This window comes from Equus quagga, chromosome 14 (assembly GCF_021613505.1).
Source record: "Equus quagga isolate Etosha38 chromosome 14, UCLA_HA_Equagga_1.0, whole genome shotgun sequence".
Taxonomy (NCBI): Eukaryota; Metazoa; Chordata; class Mammalia; order Perissodactyla; family Equidae; genus Equus; species Equus quagga.
Window position 1 is genome coordinate 72,384,938 of NC_060280.1, and position 24,693 is coordinate 72,409,630.

Sequence of the window (24,693 nt, forward strand, 5' to 3'; positions counted from 1 at the left end):
TGGGCAGAGTACATGAACAGACATTTCTCAAAAGAAGATATGAATATGGCCAATAGACACATGAAAAGATGTTCATCATAGCTAATCATCAGGGAAATGCAAATCAAAACTACACTAAGATATCACCTTACACCCGTTAGATTGGCAAAAACATCCAAAACCAAGAGCGACAAATGTTGGAGAGGATGTGGAGAAAAAGGAACCCTCATACACTGTTGGTGGGAATGCAAACTGGTACAGCCACTATGGAAAACAGTATGGAGATTTCTCAAAAAGTTAAAAATAGAAATACCCTATGACCCAGTCATCCCATTACTGGGTATCTATCCTAAGAACCTGATATCAGAAATCTCAAGAGTCCGTTGCACCCCTATGTTCATCTCAGCATTATTTACAATAGCCAAGACGTGGAACCAGCCTACATGCCCAGAAACTGATGATTGGATAAAGAAGATGTGGTATATATACACAATGGAATACTACTCAGCCATAAAGAAAGACAAAATTGGCCCATTCACAACAACGTAGATGGACCTCGAGGGTATTATGTTAAGCGAAATAAGCCAGTCAGAGAAAGACGAACTCTATATGACTCCACTCATAGGTGGAAATTAGTATATTGAGAAGGAGATCTGATCGGTGGTTACCAGGGAAAAGGGGCGGTGGGGGGAGGGCACAGAGGGGGAAGTGGTGTACCCACAACATGACTAACAAAAATGTACAACTGAAATCTCACAAGGTTGTAATCTATCATAACATTAATAAAAAAAAAAAAAAGAAAGAAATAGAGACAAGTTGCCTACATTGTCTGCCATTTTTTCCTATCTTTTTTTCTTTCTGGGAAAGATTCACCCTGAGCTAACATCTGTTGTCAAACTTCTTTTACTTTTTTCCCTCTCCAATGCCCCAGTACATAGTTGTATATTCCAGTTGTAAGTCCTTCTAGTTCTTCTCTGTGAGCTGCTGCCACAGCATGGCTACTGACAGATGAGTGATATGGTTCTGCATCTGGGAACCAAACTGAGGGCCACAGGAGTGTAAAACACTGAACTTTAACCACTAGGCCATCAAGGCTGGCTCAAGTTTGTCATTTTTAACCAGATTCCTCTGCTTTATTTCTAGTATGACACCAAGGAGCACGCTAAGTCCTCAAGAACCTGGACCCTGGCAGTGAAAGCTCCAGGTCTTGTGTACTTCTATTCTACTCAGAGTAGATGGTGCATGAGGCCTAAGACTCCATCAATAGACTCTCTGTTTATATTAGAGATTTTACTAATTCATTTCATCTAATGAATGTTTGTTCATCATTTAGACTGCAAGATGCAGTGAACACCACAGAATGAGATATAGGCAGTGCCCCTTTGATTTCTCAGTATAATCAGAGAGATAATCAAAGAACTTGAGATTTGTACCACTATTAGGAATTGTTAGTGTTGTTACAAATATAGGGAAAACCAAGAACAAATATTCCTTGAAAAGATTTCAAAGATGTATATCTAAATTACTCCTCGCAAAGAGGTAGAGCTTAATTCCTATGCCTTGGATTTAGTGACTTGATTCCAAAGAATTCAGAATAGAAAGAGATACATAGTAAATTTACAGTGGAGAGACCTGATAGACATCACTTGAACCGAGTGATCAGAGTTTACATCACCAGGGATATGTCATGTTGATATCATGTAGACCTTGATATAATGGATACTTCACTCTATATCGTTCTTCTCCAAACCTATAACTCAGTTTAATAATGATAAACTATCATAATAAAAAGTAAGGGCATTCCACATCATTTCTCACCAATACTTTACAGAATTGTTAGAGTGAAAAAAGAAAGAAAACACAAAGACTGAGAAATTATCATAGATCTGGGAAGAGTGAGGAGATATACCAGCTAAATGCATTTTAGCTTCCTAAATTGGATCCAGGAACAGAAAATGGCACTAGTGGAAAAAATGATGAAATACAGATAAAGTCAGTATTTTCATTAACAGTGTTGTTACAAGTGTTAAATTTTCAGTCTTGGGAAATATATCATGGATATGTAAGTTGTTTAAACTGGGAGAATTTAAGTGAAGGGTATGTACAGGAATTTTCTGCACCATCTTTGCAACATTTCTATACATCTAAAATTATTTTAAAATTAATAGTTTATTTTAAAAAGCACAAATCTCCATCCTACAAAAAGTAATATCTGATTTTATGTAAATAAACCACTCTATAGATTTGGAAATGTTAAGTTCATCCTTTCTAGAAATATGAAAGCACATTTGCACACACATTTGTCCTTTGCAGAGATGGACCAGAGTCCCACTTCATGCTTAGGGGGAATCCCCATTTTGTGTCATCTTGGTGAGACGCAGTACCAAACCTCCCTCTACAGAAGCCATAAGTGAGAAAATCTCTGTGCCTATATTCTTTGACAAACAGAGGACAAGCACATTGACCTAACTCAACCAGTCTCATACCTGGGATTTAAATATGGAGTAAATGTTGCAAATACAATAGGACAGTTGAGAACCATTTGTGAAGATGCAGATGTGTCCAGGGGCTGTGTCAGTGGAAACAAATAAGGTGGAGACCCTGAATCATCAGGGTAGCACTGCAGTCAGACTGTTCCTCTGAAATGTATTCTGGTCTTGGCCCATGGAGTTGCATTGCTTCTGCCTATTCCCCAAGTCTGATTTTACAACCTCACACCAAGTCTCTGAATTCCCAATATTCTTTCTATTAACTCCCTTTATATTTAACAGATCCAGGGTCACTTTTATTGCTTTTCAACATAAACCCTGATATGACTTTTTCCATATGTATAAAGTTGAAGCATGTAATAACTAACAAAACATATATTTGTAAAATGGGATAAATTATGAATTAGAAATATGAATAAACAACAAAAAAGATTTTTGAGTGTTTTAATTCAATTAATCATTGAAATTTGTTATAATTTTCTTTGTACCTCAATTCTCAAAAGAGAAGGACCAAGCTTCCTTTCAGGCAAGCAATTCTTGGTTTTCCGAATACTAAGTTTTGTTTCACATAACATCATCCTGCTTGCTACAACTTTGGATTTTTGACCCTGAAAGTTATTAGAAATAAGTTACAAACAGTTTCTATTTCTTGAAGAAGATGAGTAAACTTAACGAAAAGGACATTGTTCAGTGGAACTTCTATCTATGACTAAGTGAGAAAGTCAGTTAAATTCTCCCCAACAGCAACTATAAGCTTGAACAAAATTGGCGAAAAAAGGCTTTTAGCGCTCTGGAAATCAACATGCTGAATGCATATACATAGGAGATTCAAAAGGGCACAACATTAAGTAAAAGCTAAGAGCATATTTGACCATGGCTTGAGCTTTGAACTCACTGCCTTACTTTCCACAGATACCTCAGCAGACGTCAAAAGCATTACTGATTTGATTTGCTCGAGCTCAACTTCTGTCCAATCATTGGCTGACTACTTAAATATGCTGATGTAAGAGCATCTTTCAGATTTCAGACTTAAGGAATTGAATAGGAATATTTTTAAATCTCACTGGACTGACTCCATCCAGCCGAGATGGAGTATGCTATTCCTCCTTACTCCTCCTTCTTAAAACTAAATAATCCTGGACATAACATAACAAAAGAAACATAGAAAGACTCTGAAAGATAAAAAGATGGTAGATTGCCAAGTAATCTCAGGACTTGAAGTCTGTGGGTAGTGAGTTGCCTGGACTTTCTTTTTTGCCTCCTATTTATCCCAGATAGTACACTGGTTAAGCCAGCAACCTCAAAGCACCAAAGATACAAATCAAAAAAAAAAGAAAAACGAAAAAATCTTTGCTCTAATTAAAGGAACAGGAAAAATGATTGCCTAGCAGAATAGAAAACATTTTCTTTATCATATCTACCCAACAACAGCCAAAAATTAAAGCAAAATTGTCCCTCCACTCATTCCAGAAAGGCCAAGTAGAGAGCTAAATTTCTACCCTCTGCTTGTTTGTATTAAGAGGTGGTTTGATTCTCTTGCTGGGGTTGATGTTAGCAGGGCCAAATGAGGACTGACCTTCTACCCTTTGTCTGGCAATAGGAAGTGGAAATCAGATGCTGCTACCAGCATGGTGTAAATTAGACTGAGCAACAATCTGAATAACCTCTCTTGCTTAGTAGCAATAAAGATGAACAAAGTGATGGTAATAGCACCTCATATTCCCTGCTGATATAGTGTCAATGGAGTCAAGTGGGGAAAAGAGCTTCCATCCTACTCAATAGCAATGAAGTGGAACAAGATTGTGTAAGACAGCTAGTTGTTTTACTTATTCCCACTCCTTGTTGTCAGTAGGGTCCATCATAGAGCCAAACTTTTATGCCCCACCAAGCAGTTGTAAAGTATTGTGAGTTAATGCTCCATTTTGGCTGAGGAGGTGTTGAAGAGCTGAAGTGGGAGTTAAATTTTTACCCCATGAGTGACTAATGAGATGGTGCGAGTCAGCACTTCAGTTTCACAGGATGATGTTCAGGGCTCAACATGGTAAAGTTTGTATAATAATAATTTTTTTTAAATCCTAGTAGGTTTAGAATCAAAACACCTGAGTTCTTGTCTCAGCTCAATGACTTAAAAATTGCGATTTGGAACAAGCCATGAACATCTCTGTTCGTTAGTTTCAACGTCTATGAAACGGGAACCAGGATCTCCTTCCCCATGTACCTCGCAGTTCTTCCCTGCGGTACACATACAGGGAGAGATGTGACAGTGCAGAGAAAACTGAAACACAACACTCCTCCTAAGAGAAAAATGTAAAATCCTGTGCATATCTCTATTTTTTAAGTGGATCACTTCAATTTTACATCAGAGAGAGACTTTAAATACCCCAAGTGATTTCACCAGCTCTCCAAATAACAAAGAAGATGGGAGTCTCTGTCCCAGGATTTAAATCTTCTCACACTGAGTGAGATTTCGCTATTTATAGGTGCATATTTTGAACAAAATCCCTGCATATAAACCAACTACTTCATCTGGTTCTCAGATGAATATACGGTGAAATGTTCCAATGTTCGCAAGAAAAACCAACTGTGCCGGACTTAGGGAAAAATATCACGTCTTAGCCAACATGGACATTTGCTGATATAATCGATTTTCTAGTAATGTGACCATTTAAGACCAATTTTAGAATCGATCCACATGTAGGGTGTAACTCTATTATATTGCATTTGAAAATCTACCTTTATGTCAGTCTCTTACATTGTCCTATTTGTTTGTCATATACATCAGATTACCACACTTTGCCAGGGACTTAGTAGGTAAAAAATTATTATTTTTTTTAACATAAACAAATGTACGAATGAAGCCATAAATGTATTCTCTGGCCAGATTCAGCAGGTATTTTCTGCACAGCCCTGTCTCTCTGGAGCCACCGCCAGGAACCATCTACCTGAATGTGCATATAAAGATGAAAAGTGGGTTGAATATTACGCAATTGATGTTAGGCAAGGATCTCATAAAATAGATTTGAAGATACTGTATTGTGTGTGTGTGTCTGTGTCTGTGTGTGTGTCTTTGTAGGCAGGCAGTGTAAAGAGGAGTGGAGAATACAGTTCAATAAAGTTGAGAGACCAGGAATTAAAGAGATATAGAACTCAAGACCCCTTTTACTTCCAGTTTTCATCAGTCCTGAACCACAGTTCACCCGGATCATGCTCCTTCCAAACCTGATCCTGAGCAACAATAGCAGCTCCCTCAGAGAAATTTTACACTCAACAAATTTGGGATGTATTCAGAGAACTTTCTTTCTGGGCCTTAATCAGGAGGACCATTTCCTGTTAAGCCTAAAATCTCGAAACTTTCACACTGACTTAGAAACAGCTGTCCTAGTACACAGGCACATCTGTACCTGCTTAACTGTCAGCTTTGACAATTTTAATGGAACCATAGTTTGCCTCGTAACTTGCCAGTGCCATTCACATAACACAAAAGAACAAAAAATACTAAGGATGACTATGTTGTGTGTGTAAAATATGTTGACTTGATTCCCGGCCTTTTGAAAAAAGCCCAAATAGATGGACACATAGTGCTTTTGCTAACCAAAAATTCCTTAAGTTTCTTCACAATCAGCTAGGTTGCCTCTTTAAAAATGTTACCACCCTTAATTATTACAAACTGTATTTAAACTATTTTTATTAATTTTTTCTAATTAGTTGAAGACAGAAATTATTTTTCAAGAAATTTTTCCTGTTCTGTAAATGAAAGAGATTTGATCGGAATTTTGAGACTCACTAAACAAAAGATTAGTGACCAGATTTAAGCCACTCTTTGGGTCACCTCAAATCTTGATAAAATACATAACAGAGTGCACGCAGCTCTGGAGGGTATACAAAGGTTTCCAAATAGCATAGATATTATTTATTCATTTAGATACAATTTTCTTTCAATAAGGAAAATGATTTTTTCAAAAATGTGTAACTGAAATAAAAAACATTGAACTATAATCCAGCCAAGATCAAATATTTTCTATAAATATAAGTGGTAAAGTTAAAATGAAGCATGTCAATGTTGGGATGAGGAGATGGAGTATGAGTAGTCAATTTGAACCATAGACATGGATTTAGGATTGACAAACTTCTAAATATAAACAAACAAACTGACAAACCAGTTATACTAAATTTTAACATACCTAAATATCGAGTGAAGATTAGGAAAATGGTCAATAGTTAATACTATCAAAGCTACCTTAGAAAACACGTGTCACTAAACACATCAAATTGAGATTTTTTTAGAGTAACATTTTTTTCTCTTTTACAAAAAAATAATAATCCAGCATCCTTTCCAGCAAAGATATTGTCAACATTTGGTTTATGCACCAAATATATTTTTTAGTTGCCATTGCTCTCCCAGCTGTAATTTGAGATTTTTCTATATAAATATACATATGGAAGTAGTATATGGAAACCAAGAAAAACAAGAGTGATTTAGTTGTTCCCATGCCTCTAGCCCTGTTAACTGTTTTAATATCAAATAACATACTCTTTCATGATCTAGAAGAATGCTTTGATCTCCATAACATTTCTAGGGCCTTCCAGAAAGGAGAAAGTCACAGGTAAAGGCTTTCATAATCAATGATTTTCCTTTCTAAATTCCTTCTTCCTATATCGAGTTTCAGTTACACCACATTATTTTATCTCCTGTAGCTGCTGCTCCCTCTCTACCTGGTTCCCCAAATGTGGCCACAGGTATTCTACCTTCATTGCCCAAAACATTACTAATGCACAGACACTGTGCATTATAGTTTTCAAAGCTTTGTGGACAGTAAGATGTATTCACAATGCTCCACAGAATGATACAAATTCAAATTGAAATGCAATTTCTAACCCTAATGACCATTCCTCCCACCCAGACTTCTTATTCATTAGCCATGTGTCTGTTGAGTCCTGCCAAATGACATGTTTCAGTGCTCTATTCTCTCTCGTGCTGTATTCTCTGAATAAGTAATATTTGCAGATACTCTAAATTCAGTTTTTTTAATTTGCAGAAAAAGTAATCTCTCTATTTGAGCCAGTCATCTCCTCAATATACTAGTACACAAATTCTCTTTCACAGCAAAAAGAGCCATCAAACTGTTTTCCTAAACAAAAACAAAAACAGTAATACTCAGCCTGTGAGAAATTCATGTATCTTCCTGGAAAAAAAGTACAGTCAACTGTCAAATTAGCAATAATTTCTAATATTCCATGCTTACTGAAGCAAAAATAATAGAATCAACACAAATTATGCTACAAAGAATAGTTTACTTAAAACAGAAGCCTAAGAGTTTTGATTTTTTCTTCATGAAGTTGTGTGAGTTTCAGTAAATCATTAATCACTCTGAGTTTCACTTTCCCATCCATAGAATAAGTATATTTTGATATATATTATGTGCTGGTTTGACTGTACAAAGACATGAAAGAGAATTTTCCCCAAATGAAATTTAATACATAATGTTTACGTATACAAAATGGATTATGCTTGATAGTCTTTATGGAACCTTTAATCTCTAGCATTTAAAGAAGACATATTCTTGCCAATAGGATATTGGAAAGGATAGGAGTCGAAACAGATTATCTGATTCATGCTTCTAATATCAAGTATCAGTAAGCACACATTCAACGTCACTCTCGTCGGTCCTAATTAGATTATTAGAAGATCACTCACATTTTTCTACAGGAAAAATGAAGTTCAAAATGACAAGTAAAAAAAAGAGATAGTATATTTCATATTTAACATTATTACTAAACAGGAAAAATGGTGGAGAGGATACCATGGAAACGGTGAGCAAAAATAGAGGACCTGTTCAATAAAGACTGGAAATAAATTGTGAGACAAGACTCAAATTTCCTTTACCATGTTAAGTGAAAAATAAGATTAAAAAGCTACCCATAAAAATATTTTAATTAGACATACAGAATCCCTTTGTCCTGTAACTACATGCATATACAGAGTTTTTGATCAAAACTTTCTCCTACTCAGAATTTTTCTCAGAGCAAGTTTAACATCTTTATTCCTCAAGCTATAAATTAAGGGGTTCATCAAGGGAACTGTATTGGTGTAAAAGACAGAAGAGATTTTTCCCTCATCCATAGACACAGAAGAAGATGGTTTGAGATACGTAAATGCACTTGATCCAAAGAACAGAGAAACAGCAATTATGTGGGAACTGCAGGTACTGAAGGCTTTGGACCTGCCCTCTGTGGAGCTGACGCGGAGGATGCTGGAGAGAATGAAACCATAAGAGATAAAGATGGTGAGACTGGGCACAATGACGTTGATGCCCACCACAATAAAAACAACCAGCTCATTGACATAGGTGCTTGTGCAGGAGAGCTGAAGCAGAGGGAGAAAGTCACAGAAATAATGGTTGACGGTGTTTGCATCACAGAAGGTCAGTCTTAGCATGCATCCAGTGTGAGCCATGGCACCAGAAAATGCCATTAAGTATGAACCAAGCATAAGGCTGGAACACACTTTAGGGGACATGGCAATGTTATAAAAAAGTGGTTTACAGATGGCCACATAGCGATCATATGCCATTGCTGTCAGCACATAGCATTCAGAAATACCAAAAAAACTCAAAAAGTAAAACTGGGCCATGCAGCCAGTGTAGGAAATAATATTCTTCTTGGATATGAAGTTAATCAGCATTTTGGGTGTAAAAACAGAAGAATAAAAGAAATCTATGAAAGACAAATTAAAGAGGAAAAAGTACATGGGGGTACGTAGGTGTGAACTCAGCCCAATTAAAATTATCAAGCCCAAGTTTCCTAACACAGTGACCATATACATTATTAGAAACAGGAAGAAAAGGGGGAGTTGAAGAACAGGATGATCTGTTAATCCCACCAAAATGAATTCTGTCACAAAAGAACCATTTCCAGGAGCCATTCTTTTCTAAGGGAATCTGTGGACAGAAGAGGAAAAAGTTATACAGAGAACAAATCAACTCTTCCTGAAACATGTCCTATCACAAGAATGGAGTATGTGCTGGGAAAGTCTGAGGCCAGCTCAAACTTGACCCATAGAAATTGTTTTACCATTATCGTGAGACTGAGTGACAAAAACTTTCCTTTATTAGAGTCTTTATTAGCTAAATAAAGCAAAGGGCACAAAAACTTCACCTGCAGCGTGAAGGCTGCTTCTTCCATACAATAATGACTGCTGGGAAAACCAAAGGAAAAGGGAGAAGAAGCTTCTACTTGGTCAGAATCATCCTTCTCTTGTCAATCATTTCTTTATTCACTTGAATCTTCCCCTCACCAATAATATTCTAGTCAGCAACTCTAGCTACTTGGTGCCGGCCACTAATACATATTAGACTTGATGGGGTGGAAATGAAAGCAATGTTTCTAATCCAAAATCAAGAGACCCAAATCTAGGAGATGTTAAGTTACTTACTTCCTCATGCCACAGAGCAATAGCCATAAACCTAGAAGCATGAGAGTTCCGTCCATGCAGAGGGAACGTACCAATTGATATAATACGTCCTTTGATGCCACTAATACCCCTAATTATTCCTGTGGCCCCCTCAAGAGGTACTTTTACCAATTTCACTTGACACTCAGGACTACAAATACAGGAAAGAAAGTACCATATCTTAGATCCTTGGACTTCCATCTCAAAGGCAGGAACAGTAATATAAATGGAATTCAAAAATTCAACCTTCTTAGGCCAGAAAACCTTCGTGTTTCCTTATCATTGTAATTACCCCCATGGTCATGGAAGGGCAACTTAAAGCTCTGCAGTTTGCTTCCTTCAGTTCTAAGTGGATGCAGTCCATGATTAATTTCTGATTTGCCCTGGAAATCTTTCAGAACTGTAGATCATAATTTCTCGTTACGATTTTCAGTCTTCTCAAGCAGTAGACAATTTTAAGCAATCTTTTTGATTGCCATTTTTACTACTCGAAAAGACACAAAGGATTAAGTGTGAGTGTAGTAATATAATGCATTCAGTTATAAACACTGCAGAAGCTTGCTCAATCTCTTCCCCAGGGAACAGCTTCTAGATGTAATAGGGTACTAGGGGACTGTGATTACATGCAGGACCACATCTGTCTTTAGTTCCTTAGGGACCCAAAAGCTGACTCAAGTTTTCCCTTCACTGTAGCGATTGTACATCGCCCAAGGAAGAGTCAAAACTGAACTCTCATTTCCCATTCAGCAAGATGGCACAAGAGGAAGCCCTAGACCCACCTACCCTAGTGAACCACTGATTAAAAAAGGATTCGTGTACAAATTTCCTTTGTAAGAAATCCAGATACTAGTTAAGAGGGTCCTGCACCCAGTTCAAGCAGGAACCAGTCATATTGAAACAGAGAAAGTCAACGTATCCTCTTGTTTTAAATCCATCTTTGTGCTTCAGGCAAAATCTCCCATAACTGAGCTTCTTCCTGGGAAGGGGAAGAAGGGCACTATGCAGCCAATCCATGGACATTTTGGGGGGCTGCCCAGAAGACTTCCTTCTGCATAGCCTGTCTCCTAAATTTGAGAGACACAGGACATAGCATACTTCAGCTGCCCAGGGTGAGAGAGAGCAAAGATGGTGGTTTGGGCTGGAAGTTGTCGTAGCCCATCCCCTGGCTCAGTAGAGAGTTGGGAATTGAAAACCCTGTTCTTCTGCTTCTCCTTTGTGAAGGAGAAATTTGTACCATGCATGAATAACCCAGTTTATATGGAGGTGGGCCAAGGAATTGGTTTTAGTCTTACTTGGTTTAGAGTACTCATGAGACTTAGCACACTCTGGATCTGAGAGGCCACTAAAAGCAAAGAAAGTGAGTTGGACTAACACAAAGGTGAGAGGCCTGGCAAGAGGCTGAAAAATTCCCAAATCCTGGTAACTTCCAATTTTCTGTGACCTATATATAGAAAGATAAATCTCACAATAATTGCCCTATGAATATTTACATACCAAAATCAAGTTTCAACTACTTATTTACTTTCCACTTTACTTATGTTAGCCAGCCTGACTTTAGATGGTGGTCTATCCTGATTTCCAGGAACAATGTTTATTCAGCAAGGTGAGATATAAATACTCTAACCCAGTATTATAGGACTCAACAGAAATTTACTTATTGCTGAGTCATCTCTAAACCTGAATTACAACTGTAATATCTGGTTCTGATTCAATCATTATGTTTTATAATTCCTCTGATGACTGACACACAGTACTTTCACCATGCCTAATATTTCCACATTTTTATGTTTCAAATACTTTTCATCACAGATATCAAAAATGACACCTGAAGAAGTTCTTCAAGGTAAGACATTGTGAAGAAAGTAAAAAAGGTGAAGAAAATGAAATTATATAATGTAGAATGAGAACTATACCATCTTTACATTCACCTAAGTAATAATAATGACATATAACCTACTACAATCTATACAATGGGATTGTACACTGGCCTACTTCCTCGCACAGATTCTGGTGGAAATTCTTCATTCAGTGTGATTAAGAGGTTATTTCTGCCCTGGACAGGTCTGATCTAGATTACTTTGTACATTACTCTATCTCTGTTGGTCTCTTCTGTGTGGGTCATTCTGTACTAGGAAGACTGTGTACTTGGGCTTTTATTCTCTGTCTTTCCTTAGAGATTAGTTTAACATTTAATTTAAGTATAGGTATAAGCAGTCTTATAATCTTTATTTACTGTGAAATTTAACATAAATACATATAAAAGTCTACAAAATATACTTCAAACATTATATAAAATAAATAGCTTGTAACAAGCATGCAAATCCAAAATAGAATATTGCCAGCACCCCAGAGCCCTCTAGGTGCTGGTATTTGGTAGTAGATCCATTAATTCTTACATTCTCCATCTTGACTCTGTTGCAATCAATGTCTAGCTTTTCTTTACACCTTCATCACTAGGGTAGGGCCTCATGGTTATTTGCATCCAGCCAGCAAAAGGAGGAAGAGAATATGGAAATGATCATTATAGTCTATCCTTATGTATTTCCATTTATTGTATAGGCCAATATAAAACAAGAACATATTCGCATATTCTAAATTAGAGAATAGAGCTGTCAAACAGAAAATGGGAAAAGTAACTTTCTTGACATTTTTCTTATTTTAGCATTTGCTTTTGTCTTCACATTTTTTTTTTAACTCACTGAAACCGTTGTTTCACTGATACTTAAAATTATGGTAAATTTTGTATAATACTAATTAAAATATCCTGATAGATTTAGAATCAAAACACCCAAATGCTAATCTCAGATTAATAACCAAAATGTTACGATTTGGAGCAAACCATGAACACATCTGAGTATCAGGTTCATCATCTGTTAAATGAGAACTAAGATTCCTTCTCCTGGGTTTCTAGTATTACTTTCCTGGAGAATACATACACTGACAGATATGACATTGCAGAACAAACAGAGACATGATAAGAGTAATTATAAAACTTGTAGTATAATATTGATATTATATTAATACTTGTATTTATAGTAATCTCTACGTTAATATTAAAGTGGTTTAATTTTACTCAATGTCAGAGACAGACTTGAAACAACCCAGGTGATTCTACCAGCCCTCCTACTCACTAAGACGAGAATCTCTGTCTCAGAATCTAAAATGTCCCCACACTTGAGTGTGCTTTTACTGTTTAAAGGAACATGTTTTGGACAAGAAAGCCCTGCATATAAATGAACTACTTCATCTAGTGCTCAGCTGATAATACACTGAAATGTCCTGATGCTTGAGAGAAAAACAAACTATGCCAGACTTAGAGAAAAATCCATAATGTCCCCAACATGGACATTAATACAACAAAAAAATTAAGATATAATTATAACCTCACAGACAATTTAGAATCCATCTATACGTAGCGTGCAGCTCTACTCTGTTGTATAATGAAAAGCTACATTTACATCTTTCTCCTACCATGACGTATTTATGTTTGTGAAATATAGCCCAATGCTACACATTGCTAGGCACTTATAGGTACAAAACACTTTGTGTGTGTGTGTGTGAGAGAGAGAGAGAAAGAGAGAGGAAAAGATTAGTGAGATTTAACACACACTTTTGGCCACCTCAAATAGTGATAAAATATGTAACAGAATGGATGCACCTCTGCAATGTCTACAAGGATTCCCAGATAACGCACATATTATATACTTATAGACATACACTTTTCCAATAAGGAAAATAATTTTCTCAAAATTATTGTTATTTATCAGACATTATACAAAAGAAAAGCAAAGGGAAAACTCCAGCCAAGAAGAACTATTTTATATAAATAGAACTGAAGTGGAAATCAAGCATGTTGATTTTGAGATCAGGGGATGTGTTATGAGTGGTCATTTAAAACCATAAGTCAAAAATTTAGCAATGCCAAACACGTAAAAAACAAACAAGCCAACAAATCAGTTATGTTAAATTTCACAATACCTAAATTTTGGGAAAATTATAAAACTGGAAAAATAAATATTAAAGTTATCTTAGAAATTTTTAAATTATCACTTGATTAAGGATGAAGGACTTTTAGGGTAGCTGTCTTTTTATCTTTGTCAAAAGAAAAATAATCCAACATCCTATTACAGAAAAGAAATCATAACAATTTCATTTATTCACCAAATGTTCCTTTCAAGTTGTTATTGTTCTCCCAGCTGCAGTTTGAGGCTTTTTCATCTTAAAATACACAAGAAAGTTGCATAGGGACTCAATAGAAACCGGAGAGATTTACTTAGTCCCAGGTTCTCCAGTGCTGTGGGTTTAATTTTTTCTAATATCAAATAACGTAAGATTTTTTTTGAGGAAGATTAGCCCTGAGCTAACTACTGCCAATCCTCCTCTTTTTGCTGAGGAAGACTGGTCCTGAGCTAACATCCATGCCCATCTTTCTCTACTTTATATGTGAGACGCCTACTACAACATGGCTTTTTGCCAAGCGGTGTCATGTCTGCACCCAGATCCAAACGGGCGAACCCAGGGCCGCTGAGAAGGGGAACATGTGCACTTAACTGCTGTGCCACGGGGCAGCCCAAATAACTTAAGATTTTATCCTATCCAGAGTAATCCTGTGATCTCCATGATATTTTTAAGGCCATCCAGAAAGGAGATGAGAGTCATAGAAAGAGCTTTCTTTTTCCCTTCATTTACTTTTTAAAATTACTCATCCTAACTTGAGTTTTCCTTATCACACATTATTTTATCTCCTGAAGTTGCTGTCCTCTCTCTCCTTGGTTCCCTCCAAATGTGGTCACCGATTTTGGCTTCAATACCCAAAGCACAATTAATGTAGGTCATTGTGCACTATAAATTTTATCAAACCTTTATGGATAGCTAAGGATAATTACTGTATCTGAAGAACTGGAAGCAAATTCAGATTGAATTGCTATTTCATGATCCTTTCTTTACAGGGGAATTCTTGTTTATTGGCCGTGTGTATTTTGAGTCCTGACCTTGTGATCTGTTGCTGGGCTCCTTCCTCTCCCATGAGCTACTCTCTCAATTACAAGTAGTTGCAAAAATTCTAATTTTCATTTCATTTTTCAGAAAAAGTCAGCTCCCTATTTCAGCCAATCATCTCTCAACTATCTTAGTTCAATAAACTTTTCTTTTATAAGAAAAAGAACCATCAAACCATTTTTCTAAATCAGAAAATTAAAACTTTCATGCTGAGAGACAATTGTGTATAATCCAGCAAAGCACAGTCAACTTTAAAAATAGAAAAGTTTTCTCACATTTCATGTGAGAAAAATAGTAAGATGAAGTAGATGAAAAGTATGCTTGAAAGACTAGTAGACTGGACATCAGTAGGCTAACAGTTTATCCAAGTTTTATAATAAGAAGTTATATGACTTCAATCATTAACTTCCCTGAGCCTTAGTACCATGTCTATGCAATAAATACACAGTAACAATCTATTATATGTTGGTTTCAAATTTACAAAGGGAAATATGAAATGTCTGACAAAAGAAGCTAATGCATCATGTTTACACCAGAAAGTTAATTACATTTTATAGACTTTACAGAACCTGCTGTTTCCATGAAACACTTTCATTTAAAGGGGGCACATTCCTGACCAGTGGAGGATATAAAGATAGGAGCAGACACAGAGCATCTGATCCTGATTCCAATAGCACATTATAAGAGGCAGATAGAAACCCCCCAATGGCACAATATCACCCTAGTGTTACTTTACTTGGTCATTTGCAAAACCATTTATCTTTATCCAGAAGAGGAAAACAAATTCCAGAGACAATGGGAAAAAAATAGATAATCTTTTTCTTTAATATTAGTCTTACGCAGGTAAAATGGTGACAAGGAGAAGCAATTGTAAGATGGTGAGGAAGAGCTACTACAGAAAAATTGGGAACAAATTGAGAGAAGCTTCAAGTTTCTGTCACCACAGTAACAAGGATACAGGATAAGAAGTCTTCCACTTAAGCTGTTGTAAAAAAACACACAGAACCTACGAGTCCTATAATGACATGTCCAGAGACACTGTTGCTGATCAGAGCTTTCTCCTATGCAGCGTTATCTTGGAGCCTTTTTGACATCTTTGTTCCTCAAACTGTAGATTAAAAGGTTCATTCTGGAAATCATATCAGTATAAAAGACAGAGCAGATTTTCCCTTCATCCATAGAACCAGCATAAGATGATTTGAGATAAACAAATACCCCTGATCCACAGAAGAAAGAAACAGCAGTTATATGGGAACTGCAGGTGCTGAAGGCTTTGGACCTGCCCTCATTGGAAGAGATGAGGATGATGCTTGAGATGATGAAAACATAAGAAGTAAAGATGGTGAGACTCAGTACAATGATGTTGATGCCCACTGAAGTGCATACTACCAGCTCATTGACATAGGTGCTTGTGTACAAGAGATGGAGCAGAGGGAAGACATCCCATAAATAATGGGTGATGGTGTTTGTATCACAGAAGGTGAGTCCCAGCATGCATCTGGTGTGTGCCACGGCTCCAGAAAATGCCATCCAGTATGAACCAAGCATAAGGCTGGAACACACTTTAGAAGACAAGACAATGTTATACAAAAATGGATTACAGATGGCCACATAGCAATCATAGGCCATTGATGTCATCACACAGCATTCAGAAATGATGAAAAAACTGAAAAAGTAGAGCTGGGTCCTGTACCCCATATAGGAGATCTTCTTGGATTTGAAGTTAATCAGTGTAATTTTCTGTGTTATCACAAAAGAGTAACAGAGATATTAAAGACAAATTAAATAGAAAAAAGTACATGGGAGTGTGTAAGTGTGAATTCAGCCCAATTAGAGTTATCAAACCCGTATTTCCCAACACAGTGACCATATACATTATTAGAAACAGGAAGAACAAGGGGACTTGCAGATCTGGTTGGTCCATTAATCCCAAAAGAATTAATTCAGTCTCAAAAAGAGTCATTTTCAAGAGCCATTCTCCTTCAAGGTGGATCTGTGAGTACAGGAAAAATGGGTTACATTAGAGGAAAACTCAGCTCTTCCCACAATACCTTGTCCTACAAAAGGAAATATGTGCTGGGAATATCTGAGACTACCCCAATCTAGACAAATAAATTCTGCCTTTACTAATATCATGATAATGAGTGATACTAATTTTCCTTTTTTAGAGCATTTATAAGCTAAATGTAGTAAAGAATAGCATTAAGATACCCTACAGAGAGAAGGCCAGTGCTGCCATATGCAAACATAGCTGCTGAAAAATACGAGAGTAACGTGAAGAAGGAAGTATCAGAGCAAAATTTTCCTAATCTCATCTCAACATTTCTTTATTCATGTGAATCCTTTCCTCACCAGTGAAGTTTGGAGGCAGCAACCCCAACAACCTGGTGCAGGCTCTAATGCAGATGAGATTTGATGGGTGGAAATTGAAAGATTGTCTCTACTCCTAGTCTAAGGGAACAGAGTCTAGGAGAGGTTAAGTCACTGCCCCACTTCACAGAGTAAAAGCCATAAATGTAGGAAAGTCAGAGTACCACCCATGGAGAGGGAACTCACTGACTGAGAAACTGCACCCTCTGAGCCCCTTAATGTCTTTGAACATTCTCTGCTCTCCCCTGGAACAGATTCTTCCTCCAGTCTCACTTGAGTCTCAGAATTGCACAAAATGGGAAAGAAAGTGTCAAATCTTAGATCTTTGAAATTTCATCTCACTAATAAAGGGACATTCATAAAAATAGAATTTAGAAACTCATCACCCTTAGGCCAGAAAATCTTAGTGTTTCCTCATCATTATTATTTACTCCTATGGTCCTGGAAGGGCAATTTCAGGCTCTGAAGCTTTGGATACTTTGACTCTAAGAGGATATTGCAATAGATGTAATTTCATATATGCTCAGGAAATATTTCTGAACCACAGAGAACAATTTCTGAATGTGACTTTGAGACCTTTCAAGCTGAAGGGAAAAATAAAAAGTTTTTACTATTGTAGCACTTCCCACTTGAAAAGATGCAGATGAATGAATGTGAGTTTAATGATAGAATGCAGTTGGTTATAAACAGAGTAGAAGCTTCCTCAGTCTCTTCCCCAGGGAATAGATTCTATGTGTAAAAGGGAATTAAGGGGATTGTTTTTACATCCTAAACTATGATCTCTCTTTAATTCCTTATGGACTCTATATTTTACTCAAGTTTTCCTGTCACTCCAGGGATTATAAATCTCTCAAGACAGATCTAAAATAAATTCTTGTCTCCCTCTCGTCTTCTTTACTAAAGAAAATATATTGAATTGTTCCTTTTCCTCTTCTTCTCTTGTCCTAAATGAAAAGTTCTCTGCAATGGTTCTATCTCCAGGATTCTTCATTTCTCTTTCTGTAATTTTTCAAGAATTGCAGTATCTCACTTCAACCATTTTTTGTCCAAGGGCTATATCTGAGATAATTTAAATGTCTTGTATCCCTTCTAGAGTCAAAATTTTTAAAACCTACCAGAAATTTCTACCTGACTATTTTGCAGGGAACTTATATGTAACATTTCAATAACTGAGATCTTTATTTCTTCTCATTATAAACAAGAATGGGGGTATGGAGTTAGAGAGTGTGTGTGTGAATCCTACTTCCACTCAAACTAACCATAATACCTTGATCAAATTACTTAATCTTTCTTCCACTGCTTCATCTTTGTGAAATAAGAATGGTAAAAATAATTTCTGTTTCAGTGGGTTGTTATGATGATTGAATGAAAGATTGTAAGTAAAATGAGTAGAACAGTGCCTGGTATATGGTAAACAGTCAATCAAAATCACCTGTCATCATTTGCGTTCTCAAAGCTTCCAATATATTCTCCATTCTAACACTTATTAGACATTTTTGCCCTTTAATTCTGCGTTCCTCTAGAAACTATAAGTTCCATAAGGACAAATGTCTCTTCTATCTATTTTACTGCTTTTCTCATCATGCTATATATACTGCAGAGTACATAGCAGGTATTACATAAATAATTTTCTAAAAATATTATTATGCTATATATAGTGCAGAGTACATGGTAGCCCTGAGCTAACATCTGCCACCAATCCTCCTCCTTTTGCCGAGGAAGACTGGCCCTGAGCTAACATCCGTGGCCATCTTCCTCTACTTTATATGTGGGACGCCTGCCACAGCATGGCTTGCCTAGCAGTGCCATGTCTGCACCTGGGATGCCAACTGGTGAACCCCAGGCCACCAAAGCAGAATATGGGAACTTAACCACTGTGCCACCAGGCCAGCCCCTGATCTAGGTTTTAAGGCTCTAAACACCAACTTGGGGACAAATGCATCTATAAATACTGAATAAACTACTCTGGCAATATTTTATTACCTGGGTAGAGATTACATTGATTTTTTTTTTTATTTATTATGCTATAAATGAATGTTCTGTGATCTTTTCAGTACATGTTATGTTTGATGGTAAAATAAGAAAAAGAAGTGTTTTCAATATATACCATAGTAATGTAATTATTTAAAACTCAAAATAGACTTACAATTAAAACAGAATTATTATGATTTGATTTTATTTCTTAGATAATATTTCCATTAAAATATTTTCATAATCCTTAATGAAAACATTTGCTTCCTTCTGGAACATATTTTTTCTATCAGATTTTGTGAATTAAACAGCAATTACAATGAAGGATTCTTTTTTTTTTTAAGATTTTATTTTTTTCCTTTTCTCCCCAAAGCCCCCCGGTACATAGTTGTATATCCTTTGTTGTGGGTCCTTCTAGTTGCGGCATGTGGGACACTGCCTCAGCGTGGTTTGATGAGCAGTGCCATGTCCACACCCAGGACTCAAACCAACGAAACACTGGGCCACCTGCACTGGAGCACGAGAACTTAACCACTTGGCCACGGAGCCAGCCCCCAATCAAGGATTCTTAATAATTATAAACATAATCTTTTTCAATGACCACAACAAAATATATTGAGTGTAAAAGTAAGTGACACAGAGATTTAAATCATTTTTAAGCCATCCCAAATATACAATTGAAATCATTCAAACACTTTAAGAGCTTTTTTCTTTCATTGATAAATTTAATGTAAAACCAACTTAGAACCAATTTCACTTTTTCCTTTTAAATACTTCGAAATAACAAAGAAGCCCTAATTTGCAGAAGGCTTGCGCATTGTTAGAGCAATCATACCAGCTTAGATGTTACTAAGAGGATACATAGCTGGAAATGGACAAAGTATAGGAAATGAGGAGACAGAGACTGAGTCTTCTGCCTGGAAAAGATTCAGGATTCAATACCTGGCCTCACATCACCACAGACTGCAGATGGATGGGTGACCACTTTACCCCTTGAGCACCTGAAATACACACTCCTCCAGCATCCCCATGGGCTTCTTGTCCACAATGGGCATTGTTCCCTCTGCACATGGCTGCTGTAGCTGGTGACAAGGTGGTGGAGCACCTCTTCAGTTGGGCTTTTTAAATGGAGCAGTGAGTGCCATTTTGTCTCATTGTTCTTGATGCTTGCCAAAGACATGGGAGTGGATCACATCAAACCTCCTTTACTCCTGACCTCCCAGGAGCTCCTTTCTAGACTACAATCAGTTAGAGCACTCAGGCTGAAACCCCAACTGGACAAGGCCAAATTTCACGGGCTTGGGTTCAGTACCTTATCCTGTGATCCATTTTCCATGCTGTCTGCTATGCAGTGGTTAGAAAACTCAGTCCAAATTTTTATGATTGAATGAGAAATAATCTAAAAACTTTTCCATTAATGAGTCAGCCTCTATTCTATTGCAAATCAAAGACCTAATAACGTTTCAATTCCTTTAGGTGATGAAAGGAACTTGGTTGATAAACAGGCACCATTCCATGAGCACCAAAATAATACATTTCTAAAATTTCTAACATACGATTTTTCCTTCAAAGATAAACTCTGGGATATTTCCATTTCAAGTTAATGTTACTTATCATACTTAAGGCAAATTATAAATAATGTAATTAAGTTTATACATTTGATATGATTTCAACATGTGTTAATATGGTTTGAATGTAACTAAATCAAAATTTTTCAGATTTAAATTGTTTGTGGAGTAAATATGGTAGAATAGGAAAGATGTAGGTGACAATATCCATGTCTTTAAGAAATTCACCAAATTACACATACAAAATTTCCAAACATGCAATAGTTGTAAAATAAGCTTACATATTCTGAAATTATTTTACATTGAGTTTACTTATTTTATTAATTAAATTTTAATAATTTAAAAAACACTAGGCTTGAATTTAAACAATTTTACTTATACATATTATAAAAGGTTTATTTAATTATAAAGTAAGTCAATTAAATTTGACAGGTCAGCACAAGAAATTCTATCTGTAAAATGAGACTGTTGAATTCACAGAATTGAGCCAGGCTGCCTGCTGATTCAGACTCCACCAGGGAGTGCTGATGCCCGCATATAATACTCAGACCACAAGTTGTGTGAAATGCCTGTGATTCACATTTTACTCTTTTCTTTAAGTACCAAGGATTTATAGACACGTATATTATGTATCTTACCCTATGTCTTTATTATAGCATGTGAACTCCTAAACACATCTCTTTTAGAGTAAAATTCAAACCAAACAGTTTTAAGCTATCTGTTTAACCAAGCACTTTAGTGGATGTAGACAAAAGAAGGATAGAAGTAGATACTAGGTATTCATATTCTACTTGTGGTATAAAAATTTTAAACAAAATTATGGCAGTAAGATAAGTATTATAATAAATATTATTAGCTGATTATCTGCTCTAAAGCAGTAATTTTAATCAGATTTAAGTGAAGTTCTTAACTGGAACAGTTATCTCATAAGGCTATTCTTATAAACTGATGCTTTAGAACTTTCCAAAACTAATGGTATCTTTGTATAACCATAAAAATCACAGAGACAATTAACTACATCCCCAGACAGGGATATATCCTCTGAGGGATGTCTTGCCCTAAACTTACTGAGAGTGGTAATGGACAGTGGACAGTTTATCTTGTGTGTAACACACAAAATTAAGAAAAAGTTGTAGAGTCTTGTTTTCTATTGATTTTCTAGTAATAGCAACTTTTTTTTTTGTTTACAACTGATAGCACAATATTTAATAGGCTTCTTAAAGCAAATGTACTACAATGAAAATTGTGACATGCCTCATGAGGGAGGCTTGTCCCCAAACTCCTCAGTCTCACTATGCCAGGAAATGGTCACTATTATACAAACATTGCGATAAAATATTTCAGTGTAATTTATCTTGTCTACCCCACCTTAAATCAAACTGCTCTAGGGGCAGGTGCATTTTTCTAGTTTGGCATCACACCTTGTCGACCATTTCTCTGCAACAGGCATCTTAGTTGAGGCCAACATTCCCACGAAAACTCCCACTATCAAGCTCATTCTGAAGCAAATCCTCAGAATGTCTCTCTCTTCCTTCAAAATTCTTTCTTTTCTTCCATTTCTTTGCAGGATGAAGAGTAGTTTGAAAAACTGGGCTCTGCATCATTAGCTGTGTGATCTTGAGCAAGTCACTTAATTATTTCCTTATCTAAAGAACACAATAAGGAAAATTATCTTTTAATACGATTTGTAAAAATTGTGGGACACTGTATGGACCACATGTTTAATCTTTATTCTAAGAGACAAAAGGGAGAAGTCATATTCACATATTGAAAGAATAATCCCAATAGGACAAAGTTTCTGCCATATACTTTTGAAGTTTGGAGGCTGGAAAACAGACCTTCCTCTGCAAAGAGGAACCCTTATGACAGAGTTAGGAAAACAAAGAATCTTGACATTACATGTGGGACTCTATTCTGTAGCCAAGAATATTATTGTGTAACTTTTAATCACAATCACAATCCACAGATACAAAGACAAGTTGGTGACAATTTCAATTCTATTCATGACAAAATATCAATAGATCAATGCAATAAATAGAGGCAATCATTATTGGAGGGAATTGGGAAAGGTGGGCAGAATAATGTGGCTCATTCATTCTCAAGCATCCTCAAGAATAAAAGAAAAACCCTTGGTTCAACAAGGTATTCAATTCCTTTACGTATGTGAGATGGAAAATCCAAAACAGGAAGCACTGCTAGAAATAACACTGAATGCCATAAAAAGAAGGAACCACAACTAAAATATACAACTATGCATTGGTGGGGGATTAAGGGAGAAAAAGCAGAAAAGAAAAAAAGGAAGACTGGCAACAGTTGTTAGCTCAGGTGCCAATCTTTAAAAAAATTAAAAATTAACGCTGAAATATTCAGGAATTTTTTTATAGCTCTACCATGTCCTCAGTTTTGTTATTCCTTCTCTGTTTTAATGCAATTACAAGTAATAAAATCCTTGAAACAGGAAAGGAGTCTATGTAATTCTTTCAAAAAAAGCAAGAAAGAAATTAAATGGTCAGACAGCATGCCACGCATGGCTTATCATGGCTTACATACTATCAAAAAAAAAATAGTAGGTAGTGTTATCTGTAGATAGGAAAGCTTATAAGCTCATTGTCTCCAACTGGGGTAGAGTCAACTAAACACTGAGGATGGCTCTTGGATCCAAGAATAAGCCCACAGAGCTACATTATGTGGCAAGAGAAGCAAAGATATTAGAGCAGAAATCTTACCAAGAAAACTTTGGAAAGACAGCTGAAGAGAATGAAAAAAAAAACAAAAGGAAGAATTTGAGGCAGAGGAAGAAAAGGAAAAAAACACAGAAAAGGAGGAAAAGATGGTTCCGCTCAGTTTATAATTCTCTTCAGAGTTTCCTTCATAGCAAGTTTGACGTCCTTGTTCCTGAGGCTATAAATGAGAGGGTTCAGCATGGGCACCACATTGGTGCAAAACACTGAGAAAACTTTTCCCTGGGCTACAGACCCAGCAGGTGATGATTTGACATGAGTGAGCAACCCACATACATAGAATAAACTGACCGTTATTATGTGGGAGCCACAGGTGCTGAAGGCTTTGAACCAACCTTTAGTTGATGAGATGTGAAGGATGTTGAAAATAATCAAAGCATAAGAAATAAAGATAATGAGGCCAGATACTACAACAATTGTACCCACAATACCAGACATCACAAGCTCATTGACATATGTGCTGCTACAGGAGAGTTGGAGGAGAGGGAAGATGTCACACATGTAATGGTTGATGATGTTGGAATCACAAAAGATCAGCCTCATCATACACCCTGTGTGCACCATGGCACCAGCAAACCCCATCACATATGAGCCAGACATCAGCATAGAACACATCTGAGGGGACATGGTGGCCGTGTACAGCAGGGGTTTACAGATGGCCACATAGCGATCATAGGCCATGGCTGTCAACACATAGCACTCAGCATTGACAAAAAAGCATAAGAAAAATAGCTGAGTCATGCATCCTGTAAAGGATATGAAGTTACTCTCTGAAATAAAACCAGTTAGCATTTTGGGTGTAAACACAGATGAATAACAGATATCAATAAAGGATAGATTGAAGAGGAAAAAGTACATGGGGGTATGAAGGTGCGAATTCAGACATATTAGATTAATTAAGCTCCAATTACCCACCACTGTGATCACATAGTTCACCAGAAACAGAAAAAACAGGGGCAGCTGGAGTTCAGGTTGGTCTTTGAAACCCATTAGGATAAACTCAGTCACAAAGGAGTCATTTTCCACAGCCATTCACTTCACAGGTATGATCTGTAGGAACAGGCATAGAAGGTGACTCTCACTCTTTGTCTCCAAAGGAAGAGCTGGATCTGTTGATTTACAAGCTC

General features: G+C 36.6%; 3 protein-coding genes across 3 annotated transcripts; all 3 read right to left on the reverse strand.

Annotated features, from left to right (window-relative positions):
* Window positions 1-8,457: 8,457 nt before the first annotated feature.
* LOC124225088 (olfactory receptor 8B3-like) lies at window positions 8,458-9,390 on the reverse strand. Its single transcript, XM_046637501.1, has one exon. It carries the CDS (start codon window positions 9,388-9,390, stop codon window positions 8,458-8,460), a length of 933 nt encoding a protein of 310 aa, XP_046493457.1.
* Window positions 9,391-15,726: 6,336 nt separating this feature from the next.
* LOC124225604 (olfactory receptor 8B3-like) lies at window positions 15,727-20,312 on the reverse strand (the record flags this gene model as incomplete). The annotated part of the gene is given in 4 exon segments (XM_046638259.1): window positions 15,727-15,760; window positions 15,998-16,678; window positions 16,680-16,909; window positions 20,259-20,312. Coding segments are annotated over 4 exon segments (999 nt in total), but the record flags the coding sequence as incomplete, so codon positions are not given.
* A 3,353-nt stretch (window positions 20,313-23,665) lies between these two features.
* LOC124225181 (olfactory receptor 143-like) lies at window positions 23,666-24,622 on the reverse strand. Its single transcript, XM_046637669.1, has one exon. It carries the CDS (start codon window positions 24,596-24,598, stop codon window positions 23,666-23,668), a length of 933 nt encoding a protein of 310 aa, XP_046493625.1. The 5' UTR covers window positions 24,599-24,622.
* Window positions 24,623-24,693: the final 71 nt, after the last annotated feature.

Coding starts and splice junctions, on each gene's coding strand:
- LOC124225088 (XM_046637501.1), bottom strand. CDS start 9,390: ATGGCTCCTGGAAATGGTTCTTTTGTGACAGAATTCATTTTGGTGGGA.
- LOC124225181 (XM_046637669.1), bottom strand. CDS start 24,598: ATGGCTGTGGAAAATGACTCCTTTGTGACTGAGTTTATCCTAATGGGT.